Raw genomic sequence first — 27,576 nt, 5'->3', positions numbered from 1 at the left:
GTTCGGCGGCCCGAACATACCGAGACGGCGGTGCGCGCGCGCACACGCGCACGAGCCCGTACCGCAGTCGCCGAAACGAGCACACGAGACGGACGGCCGGCCAATACGCGCAGAGATAACGCGCGACGACCGGACCGGATCGGCGGAGTCTGTTCCCGGTGGTGCGCGTTTTCACATTTTTAAGCGTACGGCGGGTGCGTGTGCGTGTGCGCGCGCGACATCATATCCACCACTGCGCGAGCACCACTGCCGCCGGGCATCGACCGCCGCCGACCGAGACCGAGACGCGTGGACGTATTAACCGCTACGTTATTGTAATAATACTAAACAAATAGTAAGGATCCAGAGATTGTGGACCCAGAGAATTATTACTATTATAATTAATGTTATTATTGTTATTATTATTATTATTATTATTATTATTACTATTACGATTGTTGTTGTCGTTGTTATTAATATTGTATTTAATTTTTAAACGGAATCGCTACTGTAGAGTATTACGGTACACATTATCACTATCGCTATTATTGCTATCACGACTGTTGGCCGCGCGGGTGTTCGTGTTTATTCTCGTTGTCCATTGATCCACTCGCGCCCGGTGGTCATCAACGTCACCGAAAACCCATAGCATCCAGGGACGGTGAACCGGACGAGACGGTCTTCCGGCGGTGACGCCGAAGTGAGTTGTAACGTTCGCCCCTCCGTTCGTCTACCGTTCGTCCGCCTCCGCCACCGACGTGTCCGCCCGACCAGCAGTTGCGCGGCGCACCGTGACGAATGCGATTTCCATCAGCCCGATATCTTCTCTCGGCGGGCATACGCTCGGCACGATACTGTATTACATTTTGCGATAAAGTGCGCGCGCGTTCGTCGATTCTCGCTCGGAACATTGACATCGTAATCGCGATCGGATTTTCGTCCCCAGCGTCGATCGGTTCCCCGGGCGAGTTGCTGTTGTTTTCAACATTTTAAATCGCCGGTGCGTACACACAATTCGAGAATTTCCCATTGTCGACCTCGAACAATATACTGTGTCGGCGCGGTCTGCATAACGTGTATAAACCGTTCCTACATTGCAGTTCTGGTCCGTTGGATTTCGTATTGTTTTCGGGTTTTTTTTTTTTTTTTTTAATTCCTAGATGCATACATTACCGATTTTTGTGTGTTATTCGTCCCTAATGCACTCTCATCCACCGCTGCTTTTTTGCATACATCTCACGACACGTTTTGATCCTAACACCTGTTGAGCTAATTCAATTTTTGTTGTTAGATAATTTTTGAATTGTTTCACGATTCATGAACGATCGGAACAACTTAGGGTTCACCAATATTATTTTCAAACTAATTATTTATGGAACGTTATTATAATGCCCTACCCCAGTGGTTTATCGAGTGTTACGTTGTAGTCCAATGTCTAGATTATTTGTATATTCAACATTGACCATTGTGTAATAGTTAATATTTTGTTTTTAATAATATTAGATGCATGTTTCAATGGTATGACACTACATAGGAAGTTTCCATCGTACATACCGCTATGGTTATAGTAACTAGAGTATGTTGAAATTATTTTCTATAGCTATATTTAATTTTATTGAACTTATAAATAATTTTAGGGAGATTATATTTGGATAGAACCAATATCTGGAAGGGAATTTGATGTTGCTATTGGCGCTAGAGTTATTTCAGCTGAAGGAAAGCGCATCCAAGTTAAAGATGATGATGGAAGGGTAAGTTTTTCTTAATTTAATTTTAAGCAATGTTTTGACTGGTTAGGTATGTGATCTTAGCATAATAAATGCTTTGAAATTATGGCTAGTGATATATAGTACATATATGCTCTCTCTCTTCTTTATATTTAAAATTATATCTAAATAAGTATTCTTGCTCTACAATAAGAGGTATTACCTCAGTGTAGAGCATAACTAGTAATTTCATATATGTATCCTGTATACTTTGTACACATTTCTTCGACTAGCAATAAATATCACTCGATTTTAAATATATATATATATATATTAGGTGCCAGTAGTCTAATTTATTCAGAAGGACTGAAGTCTTTTTTTAGTATTAATATTATAAAAATTACTTCCAATGTCCCTCTACTTGTTCACTGAGATTTAAATCAAAGTTAACTGTATATAATACTTGGTTTTATTAAAGTATTTTGATCTTGATGTAGATATTTAGATTCAATGTTTTTTTTTTTTTTTAATTTAATTTAATTCAATTCAATGTTTTCAAATATATATTTTATAACCGTAATCACTTGAAAACTAGAGTAATATAACTTTTTTATTTACATTTTATTTAGAATGTCTTAAATAATATTTTCATACTAAAATTAAATAATGTATAACATATATGATTAATTTTTAATTTACATTAGCTAAATATATCAATCATGTAAGTACTTATTTGCCTTTTTTTTACAACCAATAGATACTACTAGTAATAAAAGATAAGATTAGTTCACTTGAAAATGATAAAAATATTAAATTTAGTTTTGTATTTAATATTAGATTGGATCTATTTAAACATTATAAACCAGTTTATTTTTAGGAAGGTCACATATTTTACAAAAAAATTATTACGTCACTTGTTTAACCATAGTTTATATTTTACAATATTTAATTAAGTACATATAAAATAATTTATTGTTGGTATTTAATTTTAAGTTAACAATTTTAAGTCTTATAGTTATAGATGATACTTATTTACAGAAGATGTATTATAGAAAAATAAAATATAATAATTTATAAACAATTTATTAAACATACCTATCTAATTGTTACATCCTGTTGTTTAGTTTAATTTATTTATTCTGTAAAATATTTATATTTAATATAATATATTTTCAAATTATAACTACAATCCAATTAATACATACTTTTCAAAACATTAATTTTGTTTTAGTTTAAATTGTACTGTAGTAAATTGTAATTTTAGGGCGTACAATTATTAAATTATTTTTATTTTTTTTGTTTAATTAATGTTTTAAATTAATTAATTTATGTCAGTTTCAACATGAATTGTATTTCTGTTTAATTGTTACATAACTTGATCAAAGAAAAATTATATAATGAAATTGAAATTATTTACTACATATTTATTTTGATACACATTTAATAAAATAAATACATAAAAATTATGGTAGATTCAAAATTAATTTCATTAATAATTTAAGTAGTTAATTATTTGATACCAATACAATTTTAAAATATTTTACTACAAAAATGACTGAGTATTTGATTTCTATTACTTCAAAAATAATACACTATACCAAATTACCTAGAATCTTATTATTATTTATCTTGTAAAAGTAGAAATACTCATATTTCATAAAAAATGTTGATACTATGTAATAATACAGCTGAAATAACAATATTAAATTAATTCAAGTATGTATTTATAAATTATAAAAGTTTAAAATAGAAAAACTATAATTGTAAAACCAATATATTCTGGATTTCGATCAAATTTTTATATACATTTTAATTTTTTACTATTACAATAAAAATAAATAATGTTTTCAGAGTGTAAATTACCATTTAGAATTATGTTTAAATAATTAAAGTACTAGTTAGCTTAGTATTACAGAATATACAAGTATACACAAGTTATTAAATTCAGTCAGTTTTTATACTAACTAAAAATAAATTATTTTATTAGTCTATGTTCACTATATGTGGAATAAAATTTTTAAAAATGTGTGATCTTTAACAAATATTACATTCAAAATAAATATGTTAATCTGTTTTATATAACAGTTTCTAATTTATTTTAAATAATTTTATTTAACTTTGTTATACTTTTACTCTTTCGTATTAAATCTAGAAGTTTGAGAAATCTATTTAAGTTTATCAAATATTAAAATAACATAAATGTTATTTAATTAATCAATTAATTAATTACACTTTTAGTTTTAATATAATTGGCTGATCATTTCAGAATCAATGAATCAATGATATTACATAACCCTTAGATTATATAATTTTGAAATTAATTCATATTTTCTTTATAAAAAATTAAAATTAACTTAATTACATTTTTTTGAACTTTAATTTAATGTGTATGAATTATCTAATTAGGAACTATGGCTTACGCCAGAGAGGCGAATTAAAGCAATGCATCCTACTTCAATTCATGGAGTAGAGGATATGATATCTTTAGGTGATCTACATGAAGCAGGAATACTGAGAAATTTACTTATACGATACAATGAAAACTTAATATATGTAAGTGTTTATTTTATTAATATATTTTGTATTTTATTATGAATGTTGTTACATTTTTTTTTAATTTTCAGACATATACTGGATCAATTTTAGTTGCAGTAAATCCATATCAAATTTTACCTATATACACAGCCGAACAAGTAAAGTTGTATAAAGATAGAAAAATTGGTGAATTACCTCCTCATATATTTGCTATTGGTGATAATAGTTATACTCATATGAAAAGATTTGGACAAGATCAATGTATAGTTATTAGGTATGTATTTATTGAAAGTTAGTTGTCATAGACCTATTAATCTATTATTAATAAGGCTATACATGTTATCAACAACAACTTTTTATTATTAGTTTGGTGTTATTTATTGTTAGGAAATTACTATTATTCACTGATTCTATGGATGGGTTCAGGCCAAAAAAGTTAATTAATTTAATTTAAATATATTATATTTTAAATTTTAGTGGTGAAAGTGGAGCAGGGAAAACAGAAAGTACAAAATTAATTTTACAATATTTAGCAGCTATTAGTGGTAAACATTCTTGGATTGAACAACAAATATTAGAAGCAAATCCTATACTTGAAGGTTAATAATAATTGTTGATATTATAAAAATCATTTTTCAATACCTATTAATATTTATTATTTTTCAGCCTTTGGTAATGCTAAAACCATTAGAAATGATAATTCTTCAAGATTTGGTAAATACATTGATATACATTTTAATCAAAATGGCGTAATTGAAGGAGCTAAAATTGAACAATATCTTCTCGAAAAGTCTCGTATCGTATCTCAATCTCTTGATGAAAGAAATTATCACATATTTTATTGTGTATTAGCTGGTCTTTCGACTGAAGACAAAGAAAAGTTAGAACTTTCTGATGCATCACAATATAAATATCTCACTGGTGTAAGTTGAAGTGTATTTTTTCAAACTTTGTACTATATGTATTGATTTTATTTATAATGCATTTATTTTCAATGTAGGGTGGAAGTATAACTTGTGAAGGACGAGATGATTCTGCTGAATTTTCTGATATCAGATCAGCTATGAAAGTATTGTTATTTTCTGATCAAGAAATTTGGGAAGTACTTAAATTATTAGCTGCTTTACTGCACATAGGAAATATAAAATATAAAGCTGCAATAATTGGTAAATGTGTTATATTATGTGTATTTATAAAATTAAATTATTAATATTAATCATCTTTAGATAATTTGGATGCCACTGAAATTCCTGAACGTACTAATGTTACACGAGTAGCAAATTTAGTTGGAGTTCCTGTTCAATCATTAATTGATGCATTAACTAGAAAAACTATTTTTGCTCATGGTGAAACAGTGGTATGTATTTGTGTATAAATGGCATATTGAGCTAATTTTAAAGTTAATGATTATTAAATATTAATCAATATTTTAAGATTTCTACATTATCAAGAGAACAGTCTGTAGATGTGAGAGATGCATTTGTTAAAGGGATTTATGGGCGTTTGTTTGTTCATATTGTTAGTAAAATTAATAATGCAATTTATAAACCAAAGAGTACCAAAAGAAGTGCAATAGGTGTTTTAGATATATTTGGATTCGAAAATTTCCAGTCCAATAGGTAAGTTAGTAATAATTAATTTTTATTATTACTAATATGTTTTTTTTTTCGATAGTTTTGAACAATTTTGTATCAATTTTGCAAACGAAAATTTACAACAATTTTTTGTTCAACATATTTTTAAATTGGAACAACAAGAATATAATCATGAACATATTAGTTGGCAACATATAGAGTTTGTTGATAATCAAGATGCTCTAGACCTCATTGCTACCAAACAACTAAATATCATGGCTCTTATTGATGAAGAATCAAAATTTCCCAAAGTAAGAGATTTTTATTTTCAACTTTTTAAGAACATAGAAAAAAAGATAATATTAAGTTAAGAGTATAGATGGACCAAATTTGAATGTGCTTCATTGAATATGCTTAACTTGACATCAACTTAAACGTTATGTAAATTTTTTAAATGTAAACTTAACATGGCAAAATAAAATAGTACAAAATGAAATGTTAACTACAATAATTATTTTCTAGAACCCTGACTATACATTTTTGTAGTACCTTAAACCTATATCTCAAATTATTATGGTCTGTAGTACCATCAGTCTTGTAATAGTCTTATTCTGTTTATATAGTGTTAAGCTATGATTAAATAACAATATTATATATTATATAGAGTTAATTTTAATGATTATAAAATATTTTATTTTAATAAATTTATAGAAACAGTGTAAAATGTTATAATTTGAGTTATATACTTTTTATATATAGGGTACAGATCAAACAATGTTGGCCAAAATGCATAAAACACATGGGAATCATAGAAACTATTTAAAGCCTAAATCAGATATGAATGCATCTTTTGGATTAAATCATTTTGCTGGTGTAGTTTTCTATGATACTAGAGGTAATATGATATAGTATATTTTTATATTTATAATTATTATTCATTAATTTTAATGAAATAGGATTTCTGGAGAAAAACCGTGATACATTTAGTGCTGATCTTTTACAATTAATTCATATTTCAACAAATAAATTTTTAAAAGTTCTATTTGCTGAAGACATTGGAATGGGTTCAGAGACCAGAAAAAGGGCTCCAACATTATCGACTCAGTTCAAAAAGTCTTTAGATTTACTTATGAAAACCTTGTGTACCTGTCAACCATTTTTCATTCGGTGTATCAAACCAAATGAATTAAAAAAACCAATGGTATTTTTATTTTTAATTTATCATACTTCTATATTTTAATATAATATATTTGTTTTATTTAGATGTTTGATAGAGGTCTCTGTTGCCGGCAGCTTCGATATTCTGGTATGATGGAAACAATTCGAATTCGACGTGCTGGATACCCAATAAGACATGGTTTTAATGAATTTATTGAACGTTACCGATTTTTAATACCTGGGATACCTCCTGCACACAAGGTTAAAATAATCTTACTATAAAGGTTATCTAAGTTTACTAAATTTATTATATTTTTGTAGACTGATTGTAAAAAAATGACAGCTCATATTTGCCAAGCTGTTTTAGGACGGTCTGATTATCAATTAGGAAATTCAAAAATATTCTTAAAAGATGCTCACGATTTATTCTTAGAACAAGAACGTGATAGAGTTTTAACCAAAAAGATCATTATTATTCAAAAGTCAATTAAGGGTTGGGTATACAGAAGAAGGTAAGATATTTGTAATTAAAAAAGTAAAAATAATAGATTTAATAAAATTGTTATTTAATTTTAGATATTTGCGTATGCGATCAGCTGCAGTATTGATCCAAAAACATTTCCGAGGCTATTCTCAAAAGAAAAAATATAAACAAATGCTTGTTGGTTATCTTAGATTGCAAGCAGTAATCAGATCACGTGTGTTATCTCATAGATTTAAACATTTACGTGGTCATATTGTAGGATTACAAGCACAATCTAGAGGTTATCTAGTCAGAAGAATGTGCGCTCATAAAATGTGGGCTATTGTTAAAATACAAGCCCATGTCAGACGAATAATTGCTCAAAGACGTTTTAATAAAATAAAAGTAGATAGATAATTTATCATTAGGGTTCGGAAGTTATAGGAGCCGAAAAAGTAAAAATATACACGAACAAATGATAGAATATGCATGAAAAAATGTGAAATATGCAAAAAAAAAAAATTATTTATTTATTAAAAATGATTAGAAAATATTAAAAATCTATATTTAAAAAATTGTATAGTCGACAGTTAAAATATGGCGTATAACCAGTTGGCATTGAGATTTTTTTGAAAAAATAGTTAAACAAATATATTTTCATTATTATTGAATTATGAAATAAATTTATGTTGTATAATACCTGTTAAGTTATTGCATTGAACTATCAATATTTTCATTAAATTCCTAATAAACGATTAAAAAATAATAATAATAAAAAAAATAATAAATTACCACGAAAAATAATATTAAGTTTTATATGATGCACATTTCCCGCGTTATTAGCGTTGTGTTATTTAAAATTATTTAAAATGGTTAAGAATAAAAAAAAATTAATTTTTTTAGAAAATATTAAGTATGAATACAAATATGCCAAAATCATTGAAAATTGACGAAATATGCATTTTTTCTCTAAAATAAACGATATATGTATTTTTAATTTTTAATTTTTAAACTTAACATTGTATAACTCGGATTTCTATCTTGGTCTGATATAAATTGAGAGTATATAGAACCATATGCAACTCCTATAACATCTGAACCCTATTTATAATATTGCTTAATTTTTTCTTCTGATTATTAAATATGAACAATTTTTTATTTCAGTTTGAATTCAGAATACAAGTTGAGGCTTTAAAATTAAAGAAAAAGGAGGAAAAGGAACTGAAAGAAGCTGGAAATAAGAGAGCTAAGGAAATTGCTGAACAAAATTACAGGGTTAGTTTTTCTGGTATTAATTTTTTTCAAATTATTTAAATATTGTTTTGTACAAAATTAGGAACGCATGGAAGAATTAGAAAGAAAAGAACATGAAATTGAGGAAGAAGAAAAAAGGCAAATGGAAATTAAGAAAAATCTTATTACTAATGCAGCAAGAAAGCTAGATGAACCTGTTGATGATAGCAAACTTGTTGAAGCTATGTTTGATTTTCTTCCAGATTCTAATAATGAAGCACCTATGCAAACTAGAGGAACTTCTGTTTTTATGGTATGATTTTTATTGATTCTTTCAATATGATTAATTTAAATTATATTTTTTAATATATATATATATGAAAACATTTTTTTTTTTAAATATTTAAATTTAAGATAATACTATAAATGAAGATCATTAAAGCAACTGTTTGTTCTTTTATTTGGGAATTAGTTTCTAATTTTAAAATACATTATTTAGTTAAATTTTTTAATAACATTATTATTATTATTAATAATTATTAATTATTATAACTGATACTATTGTCATATTTTTTTATTTAGGATCTTCCTACTTCAAAAACTGATGATCAACAAGACATTATTACTGATTTACAACTACAACCAGTTGATGATGAAGAAGATTTAAGTGAATTTAAGTTCCAAAAATTTGCAGCTACGTATTTCCAAGGAAATATAACTCATCAATGTTCAAAAAAACCTCTCAAGCATCCTTTGCTACCATTACATACTCAAGGAGATCAGTTGGTTTGTAGCTATTTTTATTTGTAACTGGGTAAGATTTTCATTATAAATTGTTTTTGTTAGGCTGCCCAAGCACTTTGGATTACCATACTTCGATTTTGTGGTGATTTAAATGAGCCACGATATCATTCGATGGAAAGAGACAATACTTCAGTTATGTCAAAAGTAACAGCAACATTGGGTCGTAACTTTATCCGTAGTAAAGAATTTTATGAAGCTCAAATGATTGGAATGGATCCAGAAAGTGCATTTTAATCATGGATTTAGTATTTATATTAATATTTTCTAAAAGTTAATTTTTATTTGTAATTAAAAGCAGGAAAGTTTTTTTAAAAACTAAACCTAGATCTATCCGTCATAAGTTAGTATCTCTTACTTTGAAAAGAAAAAATAAATTGGGAGAAGATGTACGAAAAAGATTACAAGATGATGAATATGCTGCTGATAGTTATCAATCTTGGTTAGATGCTCGTCCTACATCTAATCTTGAAAAACTCCATTTTATTATTGGACATGGTATTTTACGAGCAGAACTTAGGTAAATTTGAGTTTTTACTTATTCTTATATATTATATTATTATTATTATTATTATTATTATTATTATTATATATTATTATTCCTATTCTATGCTCTAATAAAATTAGTATATATAAGTTACTTTTCAAATACTATAGAAATGTGGCATAAACATAATTTTAAATCTTTATTTAGAGATGAAATATATTGTCAAATTTGTAAACAACTTTCTGCAAATCCATCAAAATCATCTCATGCCAGAGGATGGATTTTATTGTCTCTTTGTGTTGGCTGTTTTGCTCCTTCTGAAAGATTTGTGAATTACCTGAGAGCGTTTATAAGAGAGGGTCCTCCAGGTTATGCTCCTTATTGTGAAGATCGTCTTAAGCGTACATTTAATAATGGAACAAGAAATCAACCTCCCAGTTGGTTAGAATTACAGGTTAGTACATGAAATATTTAAAATCCAAATGTGTAAATAATGAATATCAATTATAATTGTATGTATTTATTATTTAGGCTACAAAATCTAAAAAGCCTATAATGCTTCCTATAACTTTTATGGATGGAAATACAAAAACTTTGTTAGCTGATTCTGCAACAACAGCAAGAGAACTTTGTAATCAGCTCTCTGATAAGATTGGGCTGAAAGATCAATTTGGATTTTCTCTTTATATTGCATTATTTGATAAAGTGTGTACATATATATTTTGATTAAGTTCTGATTTTCTATTATGGATCCTAAAATATTAATTTTATTTCTTTAAAGGTGTCATCTTTGGGAAGTGGTGGTGATCATGTTATGGATGCAATATCACAATGTGAACAGTATGCTAAAGAGCAGGGAGCTCAAGAACGCAATGCCCCTTGGAGATTATTTTTCCGAAAAGAAATTTTTGCTCCTTGGCATGAGCCAACAGAAGATCAAGTAGCAACTAACTTAATATACCAGCAAGTAGTTCGAGGTGTAAAGTTTGGTGAATATCGTTGTGATAAGGTTTGTGTATTTATCCAACTTTTAGTTTTTAACTGTTATTAACTTTCAATTAATATCTGAAAACTAATAAAAAGGAAGAGGATTTAGCTATGATTGCTGCCCAACAATATTATATTGAACACAACACTGATCTTAATAATGAGAGATTATTAAATCTTTTGCCAAATTATATTCCTGATTACTGTTTAACAAATGCAGAAAAATCAATTGAAAGGTGGAACGTTTTGATAATTCAAGCCTACAAAAAGGTAAGAATTATATACTTTATTTTTAATAATTAAATCACCAAAATCAATTGAGTTATAATTTTATTTTTAAACTGGTTGTGGTAAAATAACTTTAGTTAAGGTTATGGTTTTTCAGTTTAATTTAGCAATCAGTGGTTATGGGCTGGATGATTTTTACCAAAAACTTAGAAATATATTAATTTTATAAGTTTAAAAGGTCAATGGAAGTGTTTGCTTCAGGGGCAGTTAACAACTGAGGTAAGGTGGGCTGATTGTATATAGCTAAACATTCTTCAATTGTATCTATTTTGCTGCATGAATTATTTACTGCATGTTAAAATTAATATTCACTAATTACAGTTCTAATTCCTTAAAATGTAATAGAATTTTTCTTAATTGCATTATTTATTTGATTTAAAAATGTCATCATTATATATTTCATTAAGAATAAAAATTTAAAATATATATTTCATAAATTAATTAAATCAAATTTTTAAGGGTAATTTTCAAAATTACATTCAAAAGTCCTAAAGTATTTTATTATTCTAAATTAACAAAAAAATTATTCTTTTAATTAATTATTATTAATTTTTGATGATTATATAAACCGTATATATTTTGTTTTAATAAAAGTTATTAATATGGTTATATGTAGGGTTCGGAAGTTATAGGAGCCAATAAAATCAAAGTATACACGAACAAATGATTGAATATGCATGAAAAAATGTGAAATATGCAAAAAAAAAAATATTTATGTATTAAAAATAATTAGAAAATAATAAAAAATCTATATTTAAAAAACTGTATAGTTGACAACTAAAATATGGCGCATAACCAGTTGGCATTGAGATTTTATTGAAAAAATAGTGAAACAAATATATTTTCATTATTTGTGAAATATGAAATAAATATATGTTGTATAATACCTGTTAAGTTGTTTGCTTTGAACCACCAATATTTTCGTTAAATTCATAGTAGGTAATAAAAATAACAATAAATAATCACAAAAAATAATATTGAGTTTTTATGATGTACGTTTTCCGTTTTATTAGTGTTTCTTTATGTAACATTATTTAAAATAAATTGGTTGAAAATTAAAAAAATAATTTTTTTAGAAAATACTCGTATTAAATATGCATACAAATATGCGAAAATCGACGAAATATGCAAAATATGCATTTTTAATTTTCAATTTTTAAATTCAACATTGTATAGTTCGGATTTCTAGCTTGGTCTGCTATAAATCGAGAGTGTATATAACTTATAACTTCCGAACCCTACTTATAAGACATTAATCATAATTAATAACTTAAGTGGATTTGAAGTTGAATTCAATCATATTTAGTTTTACAGACACATTATTAATATAGAAGTAGCACGGTATTATAAATGTTTTTAAAAAATTATCTAAATTGGTTAAAATATTAAAAATATTAAAAATAAAATTGTTTGACATAACTCTCATTTTCAACATGTTTAGTAATAAAAATATCTTGTTCTATGTTTTAAGTATGTAATATTTTAAGTAAAGAAAATTGAATATCATACTTAATTAAACATTTATATCTGTGTATTAAAGTTATTGCAAATTTTCAATAGATTTCATTATTTTGAAAGTAGTTTAAAAATAAATTTATTATTTTTAATTTGTTGAGAGGACATGATACTTAAATGTGTGTCCAGCGGCGGATTGGCTTAACATTTCGGCCCGGGAAATTACGGTATGACCGACCAATAATAATAATTTTTCATAAAAGTCTTATTTATTCATAGATTAAATACTCGTAGAACTGATTAATATCACGTTTACACTAGGTTTTTATCACAATTTTACAATTTAATACAATATACTTAAATACATTATTTTTATAAAATAACTTTTAATCCAAGTACATCGGCCCAGTGTTACAATACGATTAGCGGCCCACCGGGAACTTTCCCGGTATCCCGGTGGGCCAATCCACCGCTGTGTGTGTCCTAGACTTAATGCCCCATGTTTGACCACAATACAGTACGCTCGTATAAATTCAGGGCATTACGTGTGATTGTTACTGTATCCGTGGATCCATAAATAAAATAATTTATTTACGATTTTAGGTAAAAAAAATTATGCACGATATAAAACCATTCAGTCTACTTGGAATTTTTATTGCACGGTTTTGTCCCACGTAAGACGTATTTTTACGCTTTGATTCCTGGTGAATCACGTTTTCTTAATCGACGGTCGAAGTAATTAGATATTATAACTATAACTGTTTAGAATGATTGAACGCTTATCCTACCAATACTCGAGTGTTTTTAAAATTTTAAAATATTAGAAGCATATTCAAACATATTTAAATTAACGATAAAATATTCTTAAATTGTAAGTTATTTTGCTATATATTTCTTATCTAAATGTTTCATATGTAAAGAGCAATAGATTTATCTTGATATGCATATTTGCAACAAATAAAAAGAAGGTTTCATAATAGTATGTAACAAAATAAAAGGAATTATAATTTGTTCGGCGTGCCATTTTTTGTTCGTACATTGATTTTTTAATATCACAGTATTTTGGCATTCAGTTTTCATATTTTTATATTTATTTTACTTGATTATAATTTATTTATATTTTTTGCATGTTAATCAATCTTAGAGTTATTATTTGAAAGAAAACGTTGCTCATTTGAGAGTTAAAGAAGATGTTGTGAGTTATGCTAAATTTAAATGGCCATTATTATTCTCCAGATTTTACGAAGCATACAGAAATTCAGGTATTGTAATATATACTCGTATATTTAATTGTATTATAGCGTTGATTATTTATGGTTATATACTTAATTTTCACAATTACTTTCTTTTTTTTGTATATGTTTCTAATACTATGATTTTTAGAATATGTAATTTAGTATTTTATTCACTTAATGATACTGTATATTAATATTATTGATAGGTCCGAATTTGCCAAAAAATGATGTAATAATTGCCGTTAATTGGACTGGCGTTTATGTTGTTGATGACCAGGAACAAGTTTTATTAGAGTTATCATTTCCTGAAATAACTACAGTCTCTAGTCAAAAGTATGTTGAAATATTTATGAATATTAAAGGGTTTAATTAACTGTCAATTTTTATTTCAGAACTACAAAAGTGTTTACTCAAACTTTTACACTTTCAACTGTGCGTGGGGAAGAATTTACATTTCAGAGTCCAAATGCTGAGGATATCAGAGACTTGGTAGTTTATTTTTTAGAAGGGTTGAAAAAACGATCTACTTTTGTAATTGGAGTTCAGGATTATAAAGCGCCTGGTAAATTTTATATGCATTATTCGTTAAAATTAAATTGTAATTTATTCTGTTGTTAATTTTTTAGGAGAAGGAACATCGTTTTTAAATTTTCAAAAAGGTGATTTAATTATTTTGGAAGACGAAAGTACTGGAGAAACAGTTATGACATCTGGCTGGTGTGTTGGATATTGTGAGAGAACTGGTGAAAGAGGAGATTTCCCTGCTGAAACAGTTTATGTACTACCAACTTTATCAAAACCACCTGTGGATATTTTGGTGAGAATTAAATTTTAATTTGATTGTGATAGAATAATCAATTTAATTCATTATTTTCTTGAAATTTAAATATGTAATATTTTTAATAATAAAAAGTGCATTAAGAAATAAAAATGTATTCTCAGAATGAATATTAGTTAAGGAAAATCACTTAAGTTTTAACATTTGTTATTTTTTTATCAATTTAATTGATTATTAGTTATTTTGTCAGGTATTAATTATTATTGATGTATAATGATGTCGTATTTCGATATCGATATCGATATCAGACCAATTTTACCGATATCGATATGACAAAAATAATATTCGATATCGTAGGTAAATATCCAATACTTTATCGATATAAAAAATTGATATCGATTCGTTGCAATGCAATTTGAGATTTCTATTTTTTATTAATATTATATAAGTTTTGACGATGAATCAATGTCAAAAGAACGATTAAATACTAACGATAATCAATACCATAAAACCCTTACAATAGACGTACATAGCTGTGACTGTTGGATTTTTATGATTGGTCTCGTTTTTTCCGTCGTCTACGTTGAGTTAGTATATCGTCTGATATTTACAATTAAATAACAATTATGAGTTCTATTAAGATAGTACCATTACCTGGAGATCATAGTGGCATATACTATTAAAATAATTAATTGCTAAATACTTAATAATTTTAAATATATGCATATTTTCAGGAAGTAATTGTACAACACTCAGAGGTACCTATAGTAGATGAAAAATAAAAAATTTACTTGTAATTTGAATTCAATTTAAATTTTTTAATTTTTGTTTTTTATTATATTATATGAAAATTTTTTTTTTCTTCTTATTTATATTTTTTTAATGTAAGAAATATTAAGTCAAAAAAAAAAACTGTCAATTAATTCTTTTTTTAGTCTATAAATTATTGTAAATTAATAAATTATATCGAATTATTATATCAATATTTATCAATACAATATAGTTATTATATCGATTGTTTTTCGATATCGCGATATGATATATATTAATGAACCAATGTCGATAACGGAAAAAATATCGTTGTTCATCACTATTATAAATGTATATCAATTTGATTTTGGACCTTACTTAATAATATTTATTTCGTCTATACAATCTTCATAAAAAAAATATTTTCTGAAAACGTAAATGTTAAACTAGTATTCTAAATATGCTACTTAAATTTAAAATATAGAAACATGTAAAAATGTATGATAATATATTTTTTAAATGTTTATGGATCATACATTTTGTATTTTCAGGCGTTGTTTAGCTTAGAAGCTGCAGATCATAGCCGTAAACTGTATTCACAACCATTAAATGGTACAGAACCAAGAGAAAAACCTCATAATTTAATGGAATATGCTATTGATCATTTTCGGTTAGTATTTTCAATACTTATATTATTTTTTATAATAATGTTTCCTGCTAATTACAGAGCTCCAGCTAAACGTACAGTTTCTAAAGCATTAACATTAAGTTCGGCTAGACGTGCGAATAATGATGATATGTGGAGACATACAAGAGAACCAATGAAACAACCATTGTTAAGAAAACTTGCTGGGAAAGAAGAACTAGCTGAGGAAGCATGTTTTGCATTTGCAGCAATGTTGAAGTATACTGGCGATTTACCAGCTAAAAGACGATTGCCTAATGAATATACTGATCAAATATTTGACGGGCCCTTGAAACACGTAAAAAAATTTTTGATGATATAATAATAAAAAATAAATTAAAAATTAGTAAATAGTTAATACTTTAAAATTAATATATAAGAGTAAATAAACAGTTTTTATAAATAAATAAATGCTTAGCCTGGAGTTTTATTATTATATTTGTAGTGTACCACCAATTTAAAATTAAAAACTCGTCATCAAGTATTATTGACAAAGTCGATAAAATTACGACTGAATATGATAAAAGGAAAAGAAAAAAAAATGTTTGAGTTATCAAATAATATATATAAAAATTACAATTTCAGGAAATATTAAGAGATGAAATTTACTGTCAATTAATGAGACAGTTGACCGATAATAGGAATAGATTAAGCGAAGAAAGAGCATGGGAATTAATGTGGCTAGCAACTGGTTTATTTGCTTGCAGCCAAAATTTATTGAAAGTAAGATATTTTTATATCTTATATTTTATATTTATCGTACAATTATTTATTAATCAAAATTTATAGGAATTGAATTTATTTTTACGGACAAGACGTCATCCCATATCTCAAGACTCCTTACAGAGGCTTCAAAAGACTATTAGAAATGGTCAAAGAAAATATCCACCTCATCAAGTAGAAGTTGAAGCCATACAACATAAGACTACACAAATATTTCATAAAGTATTTTTCCCTGATGACACTGATGAAGCTTTTGAAGTTGACTCATCAACAAGAGCAAAAGATTTTTGTACAAATATTTCGCAAAGATTGACATTACGATCCAGTGAGGGTTTTAGTTTGTTTGTGAAAATTGCTGATAAAGTAATTTCTGTTCCCGAAGGAGATTTTTTTTTCGACTTTGTTCGTCATCTTACTGATTGGATAAAAAAAGCTAGACCCACAAGAGATGGTTAGTATAAAAATGCATATTAACTATTTGCAAAATATTATTCATATCTAACTTATATTAAGCTAATTATTGTTATTTTTCTTACAGGTGCAGCGCCGCAATTTACTTATCAAGTATTTTTCATGAAGAAATTATGGACAAATACAGTACCTGGGAAAGACAGAAATGCAGATTTAATATTTCATTTCCACCAAGAACTTCCTAAACTTTTACGTGGTAAGTTTATAGAGAAATATATATTAAAAAAATATACTTCATTAGATAATAAGAAACATTCATTCTTATTTAATAAAATACTAGCTGAATTACCCGTCGTTGCCGGGTTTAAATATAAAAATCTATGTAACCCAGCAAGATTAAATTCTGTTTAATTTTTTGAAATTTAAATTAATCAAGATTGTTGAAATAATATTTTATACATACTAATTTAGTTTTTATGATAATAATTACTAGTATACCCATTGCGAAAATTCGCATTAGATAATTTATTTATATAATAAAAATTATAGGTGCAATTGAATCAATACATAAACACATTTTAACAAATCAATAAATGAGTATTATATCGAAAATTGAAAGACATATCGAAATAACAGAGAGTGTTTATTAAAATATATGTTCCACAGAACTAGACTATGTATGAAAGGATGTAATTATTACATAAAATCATTTTACAGTGCTTTCTTCCAGACAATATTAGCTAATAAAAGTAATAATATTAGTATTGTTTGTGAGTTGTTTGTTGTTATATCACTGGGTAAGAGCCAATAAGAATGCAATATTTGGAAAAAATTGAATGTAAGGTTAATTATGCACGCATAACTTTCCTCAAACTCAACGACTTTAATCAGTTAAAAGTTCAAAAGAAAGCTTGATCCACTGAGTGTTCTGAGTGTAAAACGATCAAGATCCATTCATTAGAAGAGGAACTATGAGAATTCGAATTGCTTGAGTGAATGTGTCCCTATAAGAAATATACAGGGAAGAATCGCGTTGGGGGGAGTTGAGTAAATTTCAATGATTAATGACATATCTGTGTCTAAATACCTTTCATTAAAAAAAAAAAAAAAAAAAAATGAAGGAAATCGGCCGATTAGAACGGCCAGACAGACTTTAGTTTCCATAAATATTTTTAATATATAAGATTAACATTATGTTTTAGGGTATCACAAGTGTTCTAAAGAAGAAGCTACTAGATTGGCTGCTTTGATTTATAGAGTTCGATTTGGGGAAAGCAAGCAAGAACTACAGGCCATACCGTAATATATTTACAATATTATTACATGTACACACCCATACTGACTACAAGTTTAAAGAGTGATGGTTAAATACTTACATTAACAATCATAAACGTGCGCAGACTTTTGCTGTAGGGGATTCCAATATATTTTAAAATAACTCAATTTTTAACTCCCTTCAAAAAGACATAAAAAAACTTATACATTTTTTATATAACTACAAAGTTCTCAAAATAATAGTCAATATATACAAGTAAAAATATAATTTTAACTTTGCATTTTATTACTAATTAATATGAATTTAATTTATATAATATGTATACTTTATTATAGTTCTAATCTTTGGTCAAAAAGATGTAAATTCTTTAACTTATCAATAACATTTTCATAATTTATCTGTGATGCTAGTTCTTGTTCAACAAATATCAACATTATTGCATCCAAACATCCTTGTTTCACGCGGCTTTTTAATTTTGTTTTTACCAAACTTAGTTTGCAAAAAGTACTTTCATAAGAGCAGCTTGCGACAGGAATCGTAATGAAAAGTTTCATTGCTTTATGTATGTTATAAAAAATTTTACTTGTTGATAATTTTTCTAACCACTAATAAATTGTTGTTTTGTTTGATGGGCCTGCTACAAAATCAGACAAAGAACGTAAAAATCATAATTCACCTTCCAATTCGTCACTATTAAGTACAAATTTCCGTGAAAGTAATTCTATGTCAAATTTTTCAGCTTTTAGTTTTATTAAACGACCAATTACACTAATAACATTTAATGTTTCCTGGATAAATTGGTTTTCAAGAAAACATGATATTTCATCTCACTTTTATCGGTTATGGTATGTTGTGATTTCATATAATCAGTTTTTATAGAAACCTTCTTAATTTTTACACGTATTTAAATATCAAATTCATTACTAACTGTAAGAACCTTCTCATAAAGCTATAATGATTATTTTCATCATTTCTTCTTAACTCACTAATAGATTTTTTCAAATAATTTACAATATATACTCCATCTAATAAATTCAAATTGGGTGCTCGTAATTATTAATTATTGAGCACTGACAATTTGGATTTATATTAATATAGGTTTTAATATATATAATGTAAATTTTTGAAAAAAACAGCATATTTCACTGGATTCACACCAATAAAACTGTAGATTAGCTAGACACATTAAAAAAAAAAAAAAAAAAAAAAAAAAGAAAACAACCAGGTTTTTATTCCTTAAGGCTTAGGCTGAGGACCTAAACTATCAACCAATGGCCATAACAGTGGACATAGATTACATATGATTTCATTGACTTTAGACTGTACACTATTCAATTTTCCACTCGTAGATGAAGCTCCGTCAGAACATACAGCTATGATCGATTTCCAATTAACTGCACAATTTTATTTGTTTAACTATTAAATTCATATTAATATCTACTGCAGTCAAACGTTGAATATCAATAAATTTCTTAACAGGCTTACATAAATCTTTATTAAAGTAGAAATGTAATTAAAAGCAGAAAAACAAAACAATAAGCTGGCTCTGCAGACCACAAGTGATGCCATGGCATACCCGGAATCCCCCCAGCGCACGCCTATGTTAATAATCTAAGGTCAAACATTTGTTTATAGTTAATGTCATAAAATATCGTTTTTAATTATTCTATGGGCTAGTATGAGTGTATAATGTATATAATACATAATTTTATATTTATAATACATTTTGTATATTTGTTGCTTTAGTCAAATGTTACGTGAACTAATCCCTGGAGATCTGTTAAAAGTTCAAAACTCAGCTGAGTGGAAACGATTGATTATAGCGGTATACAACCAAGATACAGGTTAAATACTAGTTATAATCATTCTTTCAAGACTATTTATATTATTAACCATAATCATTTTTAGGTATGAGTGCTGAAGACGCTAAAATTACATTCCTGAAAATAATTTATCGGTGGCCTACATTTGGGTCTGCTTTCTTTGAAGTGAAGCAAACCACTGAGCCAAATTACCCAGAACTATTATTGATAGCTATCAACAAGCATGGGATTAGTCTAATACATCCACAAACAAAGGTATGCATTTGTTGTTATTTATTAACATAAACAAAACCTATAGTATATTTATAAGCAATATTCAATAATGTAAATTGTGTTATTTTAATATTAGGAAATATTAGTAACTCACCCATTCACAAGAATATCAAACTGGTCATCAGGCAATACTTATTTTCATATGACAATTGGGAATTTAGTCAGAGGGTCGAAGTTGTTATGTGAAACATCATTGGGATACAAAATGGATGACTTGCTGACTTCTTACATATCACTTATGTTGTCTAATATGAACAAACAAAGGACAATAAAATAACGATCAAATATTATTGACCAAAGAACTTCTACTGAAAAACAAAATTGATTTTATTTTAATTATCACATGTTATGAATATAAAATTGTATTAGCTAACCTTAGTTCAACAAATTTAAATGTCAAAACTATGATTTTTATTTATATAAATTATATTTATGTTATAAATTGTGTTTTATGTGCCTATTATTGTTTAATGTAGTATTAAACTTTAAGTCGTATCAAATTAATGACAATTATACAGCTAAATATATTAATTATTATGTGTGTACAATGTTGTTCAATGATAGCTTCTAAGCTCAAGTTTGTTGTGATGTATTGACTTGTGTTATTATTATTATTATTATTATTATTTTTCTTTGTACACATATTTTTGTTAGATTTATACACTTTATGGCAAAGATCAAATCTTATATTAGGTTAGATTTTATTACCCAGTGCAAAATGTATTAACACTAGTGCAATTAATCATCTATTATTATTGGGAGGGAACTTTTTAAAAGATAATTTATTATTGAATGTTTTGTTATTATATAGCAGTTGTGTTCTACAATTATTTATTTCATTACACAAATATATACATATGAAATACACATATTTTAAAGACATTTAATTTTTTTAATTAGTGTTATATTTGATTTAATTTGTTTTTGAATTTTGCTGATAATTTATTCTTGGAGTAAAAATAGTAAAAGAAATTATTTTGGTTGAAATTATAATATGAGACATAAAATTACTTCTCAAGTATTGGATCGAAACAAAAAAAAAAAAGGATTATGGTTATAGAGCATGTTAGCGTTGTAGTCAGGTTATTAAAAGTCAAGAAATATCTAAAATTATATAGGCTGACTATGGTCTTAATGAGTCTTAGTTGAGTCATTCATTAGCTTACATAATTTTACAGCAACATATTTCATTATTTATTACTCCAATAGTTGAATTACCAAGGTCACAAAAACTGCAGTTTAATAGATAAAAATTATTTGATCTTTTGATTGAGTTGAATTACTTAAATTAATATTCAATGTAATACAATTTAACTTTCATTCACATTTCCATACTACAATGTTTTATTTACTTTATTTTATTAATAGACACCTAACGGCTTTAACAATTAGCTTAAACATGTAACATGAATTTAATAATAATATTAGATTATTTTAGCATTACACTAAGTGTAGAACTTTTATTTTATTATTCTGGTTGCAGAATTTTAAGTTTTTAGTTATAAAAATAAAACTAATATGAATAGTACATTGATTAATTAAGAATTATAAAATATTTAATATTAATTTAAACTTAAATATCATAACGAGAAATTTTGTGCAGTCTTATATTGTTGCTTAACGAACATGAAGCGATTATCAATCATTAACAAATAATAATATACTTACATTTGTTTCATCATTAGTTATAAATTATGATAATTGGGTAAAAATATCTTTGATTGAATCTTTTGTCAAGTAATCTATAATATAAAAATGAATCGCAAAATGTGTTGGTAAGCGCATAACTCAACAACGCCTGGACCAATTTGGCCAAATTTTTTTTTTCAAATGTTCGTTGAAGTTCAAGGATGGTTTTTACGGCGAGAAAAATTAGAATTATTGCTGGAAAAACCCTAAAAATAGCCCTTTTTGACCCGGTCGATAACTACACAATTGAAAATGAATTATTAAATAAAACTATTAAAAAACTATTAAAAAACTATAAAAAAAACTATTTAAAAACTATTAATTTTATTTTTGGTAGTAAATGACGGTTATTGCATAAATATTAAACAACAAAAGATCCCGCAACAGGTGTCAAAACAAATAAGAATGTTAGTTCGAAAAATTATTATGCATATCGGTTGATGATTAAACGAGATCAAGACAAAATTATTCTACGATATCATGAGCTTCGTCAACAATTCATGGTCGAAATGTATGTAAAGACAGAGAGCGAACGATTTTGATACTTGCGATTTAATCAAAAAAAGCTGCGTGCAGAAGATTCTCAAAACAATTGTTAGATATTGGAGATGGGAAAGTTACTACAGATAAAACGGAATGTATAAAATTACCGACCGATTTCTGCACAATCATTTATTCGCAAGATGCTCTCATTGACTAGATATTTTCCAATGTACACAGACAATACATAAATCATGAGTGGCTGGCAGAAAGGGCAATTTTAGTAGTAAAAAATGTGGACGTCAACGAATTGAATCTCAAGATAAACAATTACCATTCATAGCACGCCATATATCTTCCTTACATCCTTATCCTTACCCACATTCTTACATGCCTATATTTAATTAGTTATTTTTTTCTAGCAAAATATTCTCTAGAAATAATTTATATGACAAAACAACGTTTGTCGGGTCAGCTAGTTTGTTAATATATTTTTATTTGCATGTATTTGATAGGAAAAATAACAACAATTTATTACTAATATATAAATAAATAAATAGTTTATTTATAGAAATAAATTAATAAAAGCCTTAAGCTAGAACCTTAGCTTAGAGTATTATTACATTTATTAAGTACGACCGATTTTAAAATAAAAATGTATCATAATTTTTATCAATGTATATCTTCCTTTAGTTTCATGTTCAGTTGCGATTTTATTTTTTCACATTCAATCGCAATTTTATTTACTTAGTAGTATATACCTAATGATGAATTTTTAATTCAATACCGGTCGTATTTACGTATACAATAATACGCCAGACGAAGATTTTATTTATTTCTATAGGTACATAAACTATTCGTTTATTTATATATTAATTTACGAGTATTAACCATTTAATTATTTTAAATTTTTTATCATTTTTAAATTAATATTTATTTATTATTCCAATAAGGTTACTAAAATTTTTATAGATATTTTGAACGAAAAATTATTTATTTTTGAGTTGTTTATGAATAGCACTGGCATATATAGGTTTTCATTTCGGAGAGGGCCGATTATGTATTTGATTTTTGGATGGAAGGGAAGGAGGAAGCACACTATTACAAAAAAAAATTACTTTAACACTATAAGACTGTCTTTACACCATCAGAGAAATAAACTAAATTTTTTTAATGATTTATTATTTTTTAAAAGTATAAAAACTACATTGTAATAAACAATTTTTTTGTTAGAGTCACTCAAAATTCACCACATATTTTCTTAATAGAATAAACATATTTTATAAATATAAAATTTTAAATTATCGCATAAGCAACATTCTCAGTGTCGTGACAAATTTTTGGAAACTCCCAGAATCAAGATATATCCATTTTAAAAATAGTATTTTTTAACAATGGTGTTTTTAATTTCGAAGAGGACCCGGCCTCCCTGGGCCCCCTCACGTAAAAATTAAAACTAATGAAATTTGTAATCGAAGAAAGCTAAGGAAAGTCGTCGCTATGTTATTATACCATGTTAGGCATGGTATCCATTATAAAGCAATGCATGGATTAAGATAGTGTCCATTTTGATTTAATCTATTCTGCAGTGGCGGCGCTAAATATTTTACTTCATGAGCCCTGTTAGTATTTTGCTCACCCACCCATCTAAAAAGAAATTTAAGGGTAGCTTGTTAAAAGAGCTCCCCCACTATTCGTTCTACATGCTACATACCCACTCGATACTCAATTGTCAATACCCACCCACCACCTACCTACCCACTGACTTGAGTCCAGGGACTCAAAAATCTGCCGTCACGCCGCCACTGCTATTCTGTGATGATTACTAGTGATGAGAATAATCGAATGATTCGGTTATTATTTTTCAATTATTAAAATAATCGAATAATTTTAATAATCCAAATAATGGACCAGACAGTGGCGTAATTCAGAAAAAATATCAGAGTTTGCAAAACTTACTCAGGATGCACAAACCCGTGTGGGCTTCGCCCCCACACACCCAACATTATAAAACAATGTTTTAATATAACCGTATTATTATATTCTATTAATATAAAGTAAATTATAAATCTATATAATTATTATATATAAATACATGTTATTAAAAACTATAAATTTAAATTTTTTATAATTAATATATAGCCACAAACATTACTTTTATTTAAATTTTAAATGGCATAATCTTTTATAATTATAATATAATTACAACCAATATTATATTTAATTTTATTTAATATCTAATATAACTTATTTTTAGATTAAAACTTCTTCGTTGTCGTATTGTTATCGATGTTATTATCGTCTCAATTTTCTCATTCTTCAACTTTTTTTTATTTCATAATAATTATTATTTAACTAAATAATTACTTATTTTAATTTTTTTACTATATAGCGATAAACCAAAAATATGGAATTTTCAGTGGTTGCAAAATAATACTTATACAACCCATACATCATATTTGAGGTCGCAAATGCGACCCCTTGCGACCCCCCAATCACGCCACTCATACCAGACATATTTATCAAAGGCAAATTAATTGAATTATTCGAAAAAATTGCGTGTTTTACTTACTGTCCATTGAGTACTAAATTAAGAAGTCAACTGTCCATCAGTACCTATTGTATTATTATTTATTTTATTTTTAATCATTGGTATAATTCCCCGATATTGATAATCGCCACACTAATGAGTTATTTATACAACCAGTTCAAGCAGCTAAATCATGAATCATTTGATTATTCGATTAATTTGATTTTGTATACTAATCATTAGATTATTCAATTATTTTGATTTCGTTTACTAATTATTTGATTATTTTGTTTTCGACTACTCATCATTCGATTATTCGAACTGGTACTAGTGGTATTTAACTATATTAGTATTAAACCAAAAATTCCAAAAATCAATGTAACACTCTCAAGAACTATTTGCTTCGCTGTCAACATCTGATATTGTTGTTAATTATGAAAATATTTCTTCTTTTGACATATCATTATTTGACCATAAAAACTCAACGATAACGAAAAAAATTCAAGTTTTACAAAATGTGTGGATTTCCAATAATAATTTTAATTTTTCTAATCAACAAATTGGCAATCAAAATAGGAAATCTTATATATTTTGGTTAACTAAATACAAATGGCTAACATATTCAAAAATTGAAGATAGTGCTTTTTGAGTATTATTTTCACCTGCTGAGGTTGGTTATAGTTCCAACCAATCACTTCACACATTCGTTAAAAAGGGGTACGATAATTGGAAAAAGGGCTAAAAAAAAATTCGAAAAACACGGAAATGTAAACTATCATAAGGAAGCTAATTTAAAAGCAAACCATTTTATGGATGTCATGTCAAGAAAAATAGTATTGATTAATAAATAAATTGACAAAGTTCATCACCAATATGCATTAGAAAACTAATAAAAACTTAAACCTATAATAAAAATAATTATTTTGTGTGGGTGACAATGTCTACCACTTAGAGCACATCGAGATTATGGAACTTTTAACATAGAACAAGAACTTGAAAGCAACGAAGGTAATTTTAGAGTGTTGCTTAGGGCACGAACTGATTCAGGGGACACAAATTTAAAACAATATTTAGTGACTTATGGGAAAAATTCAATGAATATTCAAAACCAAATAATAGATGCTTGTGATGAAATAATTTTAACTAAAATTAACAATGCTAAATGTTTTACCGTACTCGCAGATGAAACGTTTGATATTTCCTCTATTGAATAATTCTCATTGTGTGTAAGATACGAGTATATTGAGTCAATCGATATAAACAATTTTAAAATAGTTGAACAATTTTTAAAATTTGTACCAGTAGAATCAACTTCGGGTCAAAATTTAGCTGAAGTACTTTTAAAAACATTGAATGCATGTGGTATTAATTAAATTATTTACGAGAGCAAAGCTACGATAGGGCTGCAGCGATGAGTGGCAAATTTAAAGGTGTACAAGCGTGTATAACAAAAATATATCCAACTGTACTTTATGTAAATTGTGTTTTACACAGTTTAAATTTGGATTTATCTAATAATATTAATGTAGTACCTATTAGAAATAGTTTTGGTGTTGTAGAAAAAGTATACACGTTTTATAATATACCAACCAAAACGTCAAATTATTTAAAAAAATCAAATTAAACTTTTAGTTCCTGATATTAATAAAACTAAACTTGTTCAACTATGTTCAACCAGATGGGTCGAATGACACGATTTAATAATAGTATTCAATCAACTTTTATTACCTGTAGTGGCGGCGGCAAAAGAAATTTAATCGTGGAACTGTAAAGACTCATCAACAGGAGCATTTTTACTTTTAAATGGTATTCGTCAATCTTCATTTATTATTTCATAACATTGTTCAGAAAAATAAATATATTCAAGTTGAGTATCATAAACATAAATTAATATTAGGTAGTTATGTTTTCTCTACAAATTTACAAAATTAAGATTATTTTTTCTAAACCTTCGTCTAAAAATTATAACATATTGCCTTTTTTCTAATTAATTTAATATATTCTTCAATATTATAGGTTTAGGTTTAATATTATAAGTTTAATCGAGTTTTTCTTTTGCAGAAATCTACTATTTTTTAATAAAATGTTATTTATAAATATATATTATTAACTATCATGGTATAATAATTATTTTTTTGTATAATTCTAAATAGTTTATTTATAACTAAAGTAATTAATTTTATAGTGACTTAAATAAAATGAAAAAAATTATTTTATTTGTCATTGTAATAATATTTTTAGAACATGAAATGCATAT

At 26.7% G+C, this 27,576-nt stretch overlaps 1 protein-coding gene across 5 annotated transcripts; it reads left to right on the top strand.

Moving 5' to 3' along the window:
- Positions 1-246: 246 nt before the first annotated feature.
- On the top strand, positions 247-21,004 carry LOC112692954 (myosin-VIIa). Of its 5 annotated transcripts, none has more exons than XM_025567788.1 (38): positions 247-334; positions 1,483-1,555; positions 1,617-1,730; positions 4,092-4,238; positions 4,310-4,494; positions 4,698-4,819; positions 4,887-5,143; positions 5,221-5,386; positions 5,447-5,577; positions 5,655-5,839; positions 5,895-6,105; positions 6,554-6,689; positions 6,751-6,995; positions 7,058-7,213; positions 7,274-7,464; positions 7,529-7,820; positions 8,580-8,690; positions 8,752-8,961; positions 9,231-9,434; positions 9,495-9,675; positions 9,756-9,969; positions 10,144-10,390; positions 10,468-10,641; positions 10,718-10,945; positions 11,020-11,193; positions 13,811-13,928; positions 14,108-14,234; positions 14,294-14,463; positions 14,528-14,718; positions 15,981-16,099; positions 16,157-16,412; positions 16,700-16,837; positions 16,904-17,288; positions 17,376-17,504; positions 18,451-18,547; positions 20,271-20,368; positions 20,433-20,602; positions 20,697-21,004. In XM_025567788.1, the coding sequence occupies exons 2-38, from the start codon at positions 1,538-1,540 to the stop codon at positions 20,895-20,897; spliced, it is 6,498 nt and encodes a 2,165-aa protein (XP_025423573.1). In that variant the 5' UTR covers positions 247-334; positions 1,483-1,537; the 3' UTR covers positions 20,898-21,004. The 5 variants fall into 5 exon arrangements, with proteins under 5 accessions (XP_025423573.1, XP_025423572.1, XP_025423570.1 ...); XM_025567787.1 differs by having other exon boundaries at positions 297-385; XM_025567785.1 differs by lacking the exon at positions 247-334 and adding an exon at positions 415-679.
- Positions 21,005-27,576: the final 6,572 nt, after the last annotated feature.

Source organism: Sipha flava, unplaced genomic scaffold (assembly GCF_003268045.1).
Source record: "Sipha flava isolate LNK unplaced genomic scaffold, YSA_version1 79_pilon_pilon, whole genome shotgun sequence".
Lineage (NCBI taxonomy): Eukaryota > Metazoa > Arthropoda > Insecta > Hemiptera > Aphididae > Sipha > Sipha flava.
Note: the sequence above shows the minus strand (reverse complement) of the source record. Positions and strands in the feature narration are given on the sequence as shown.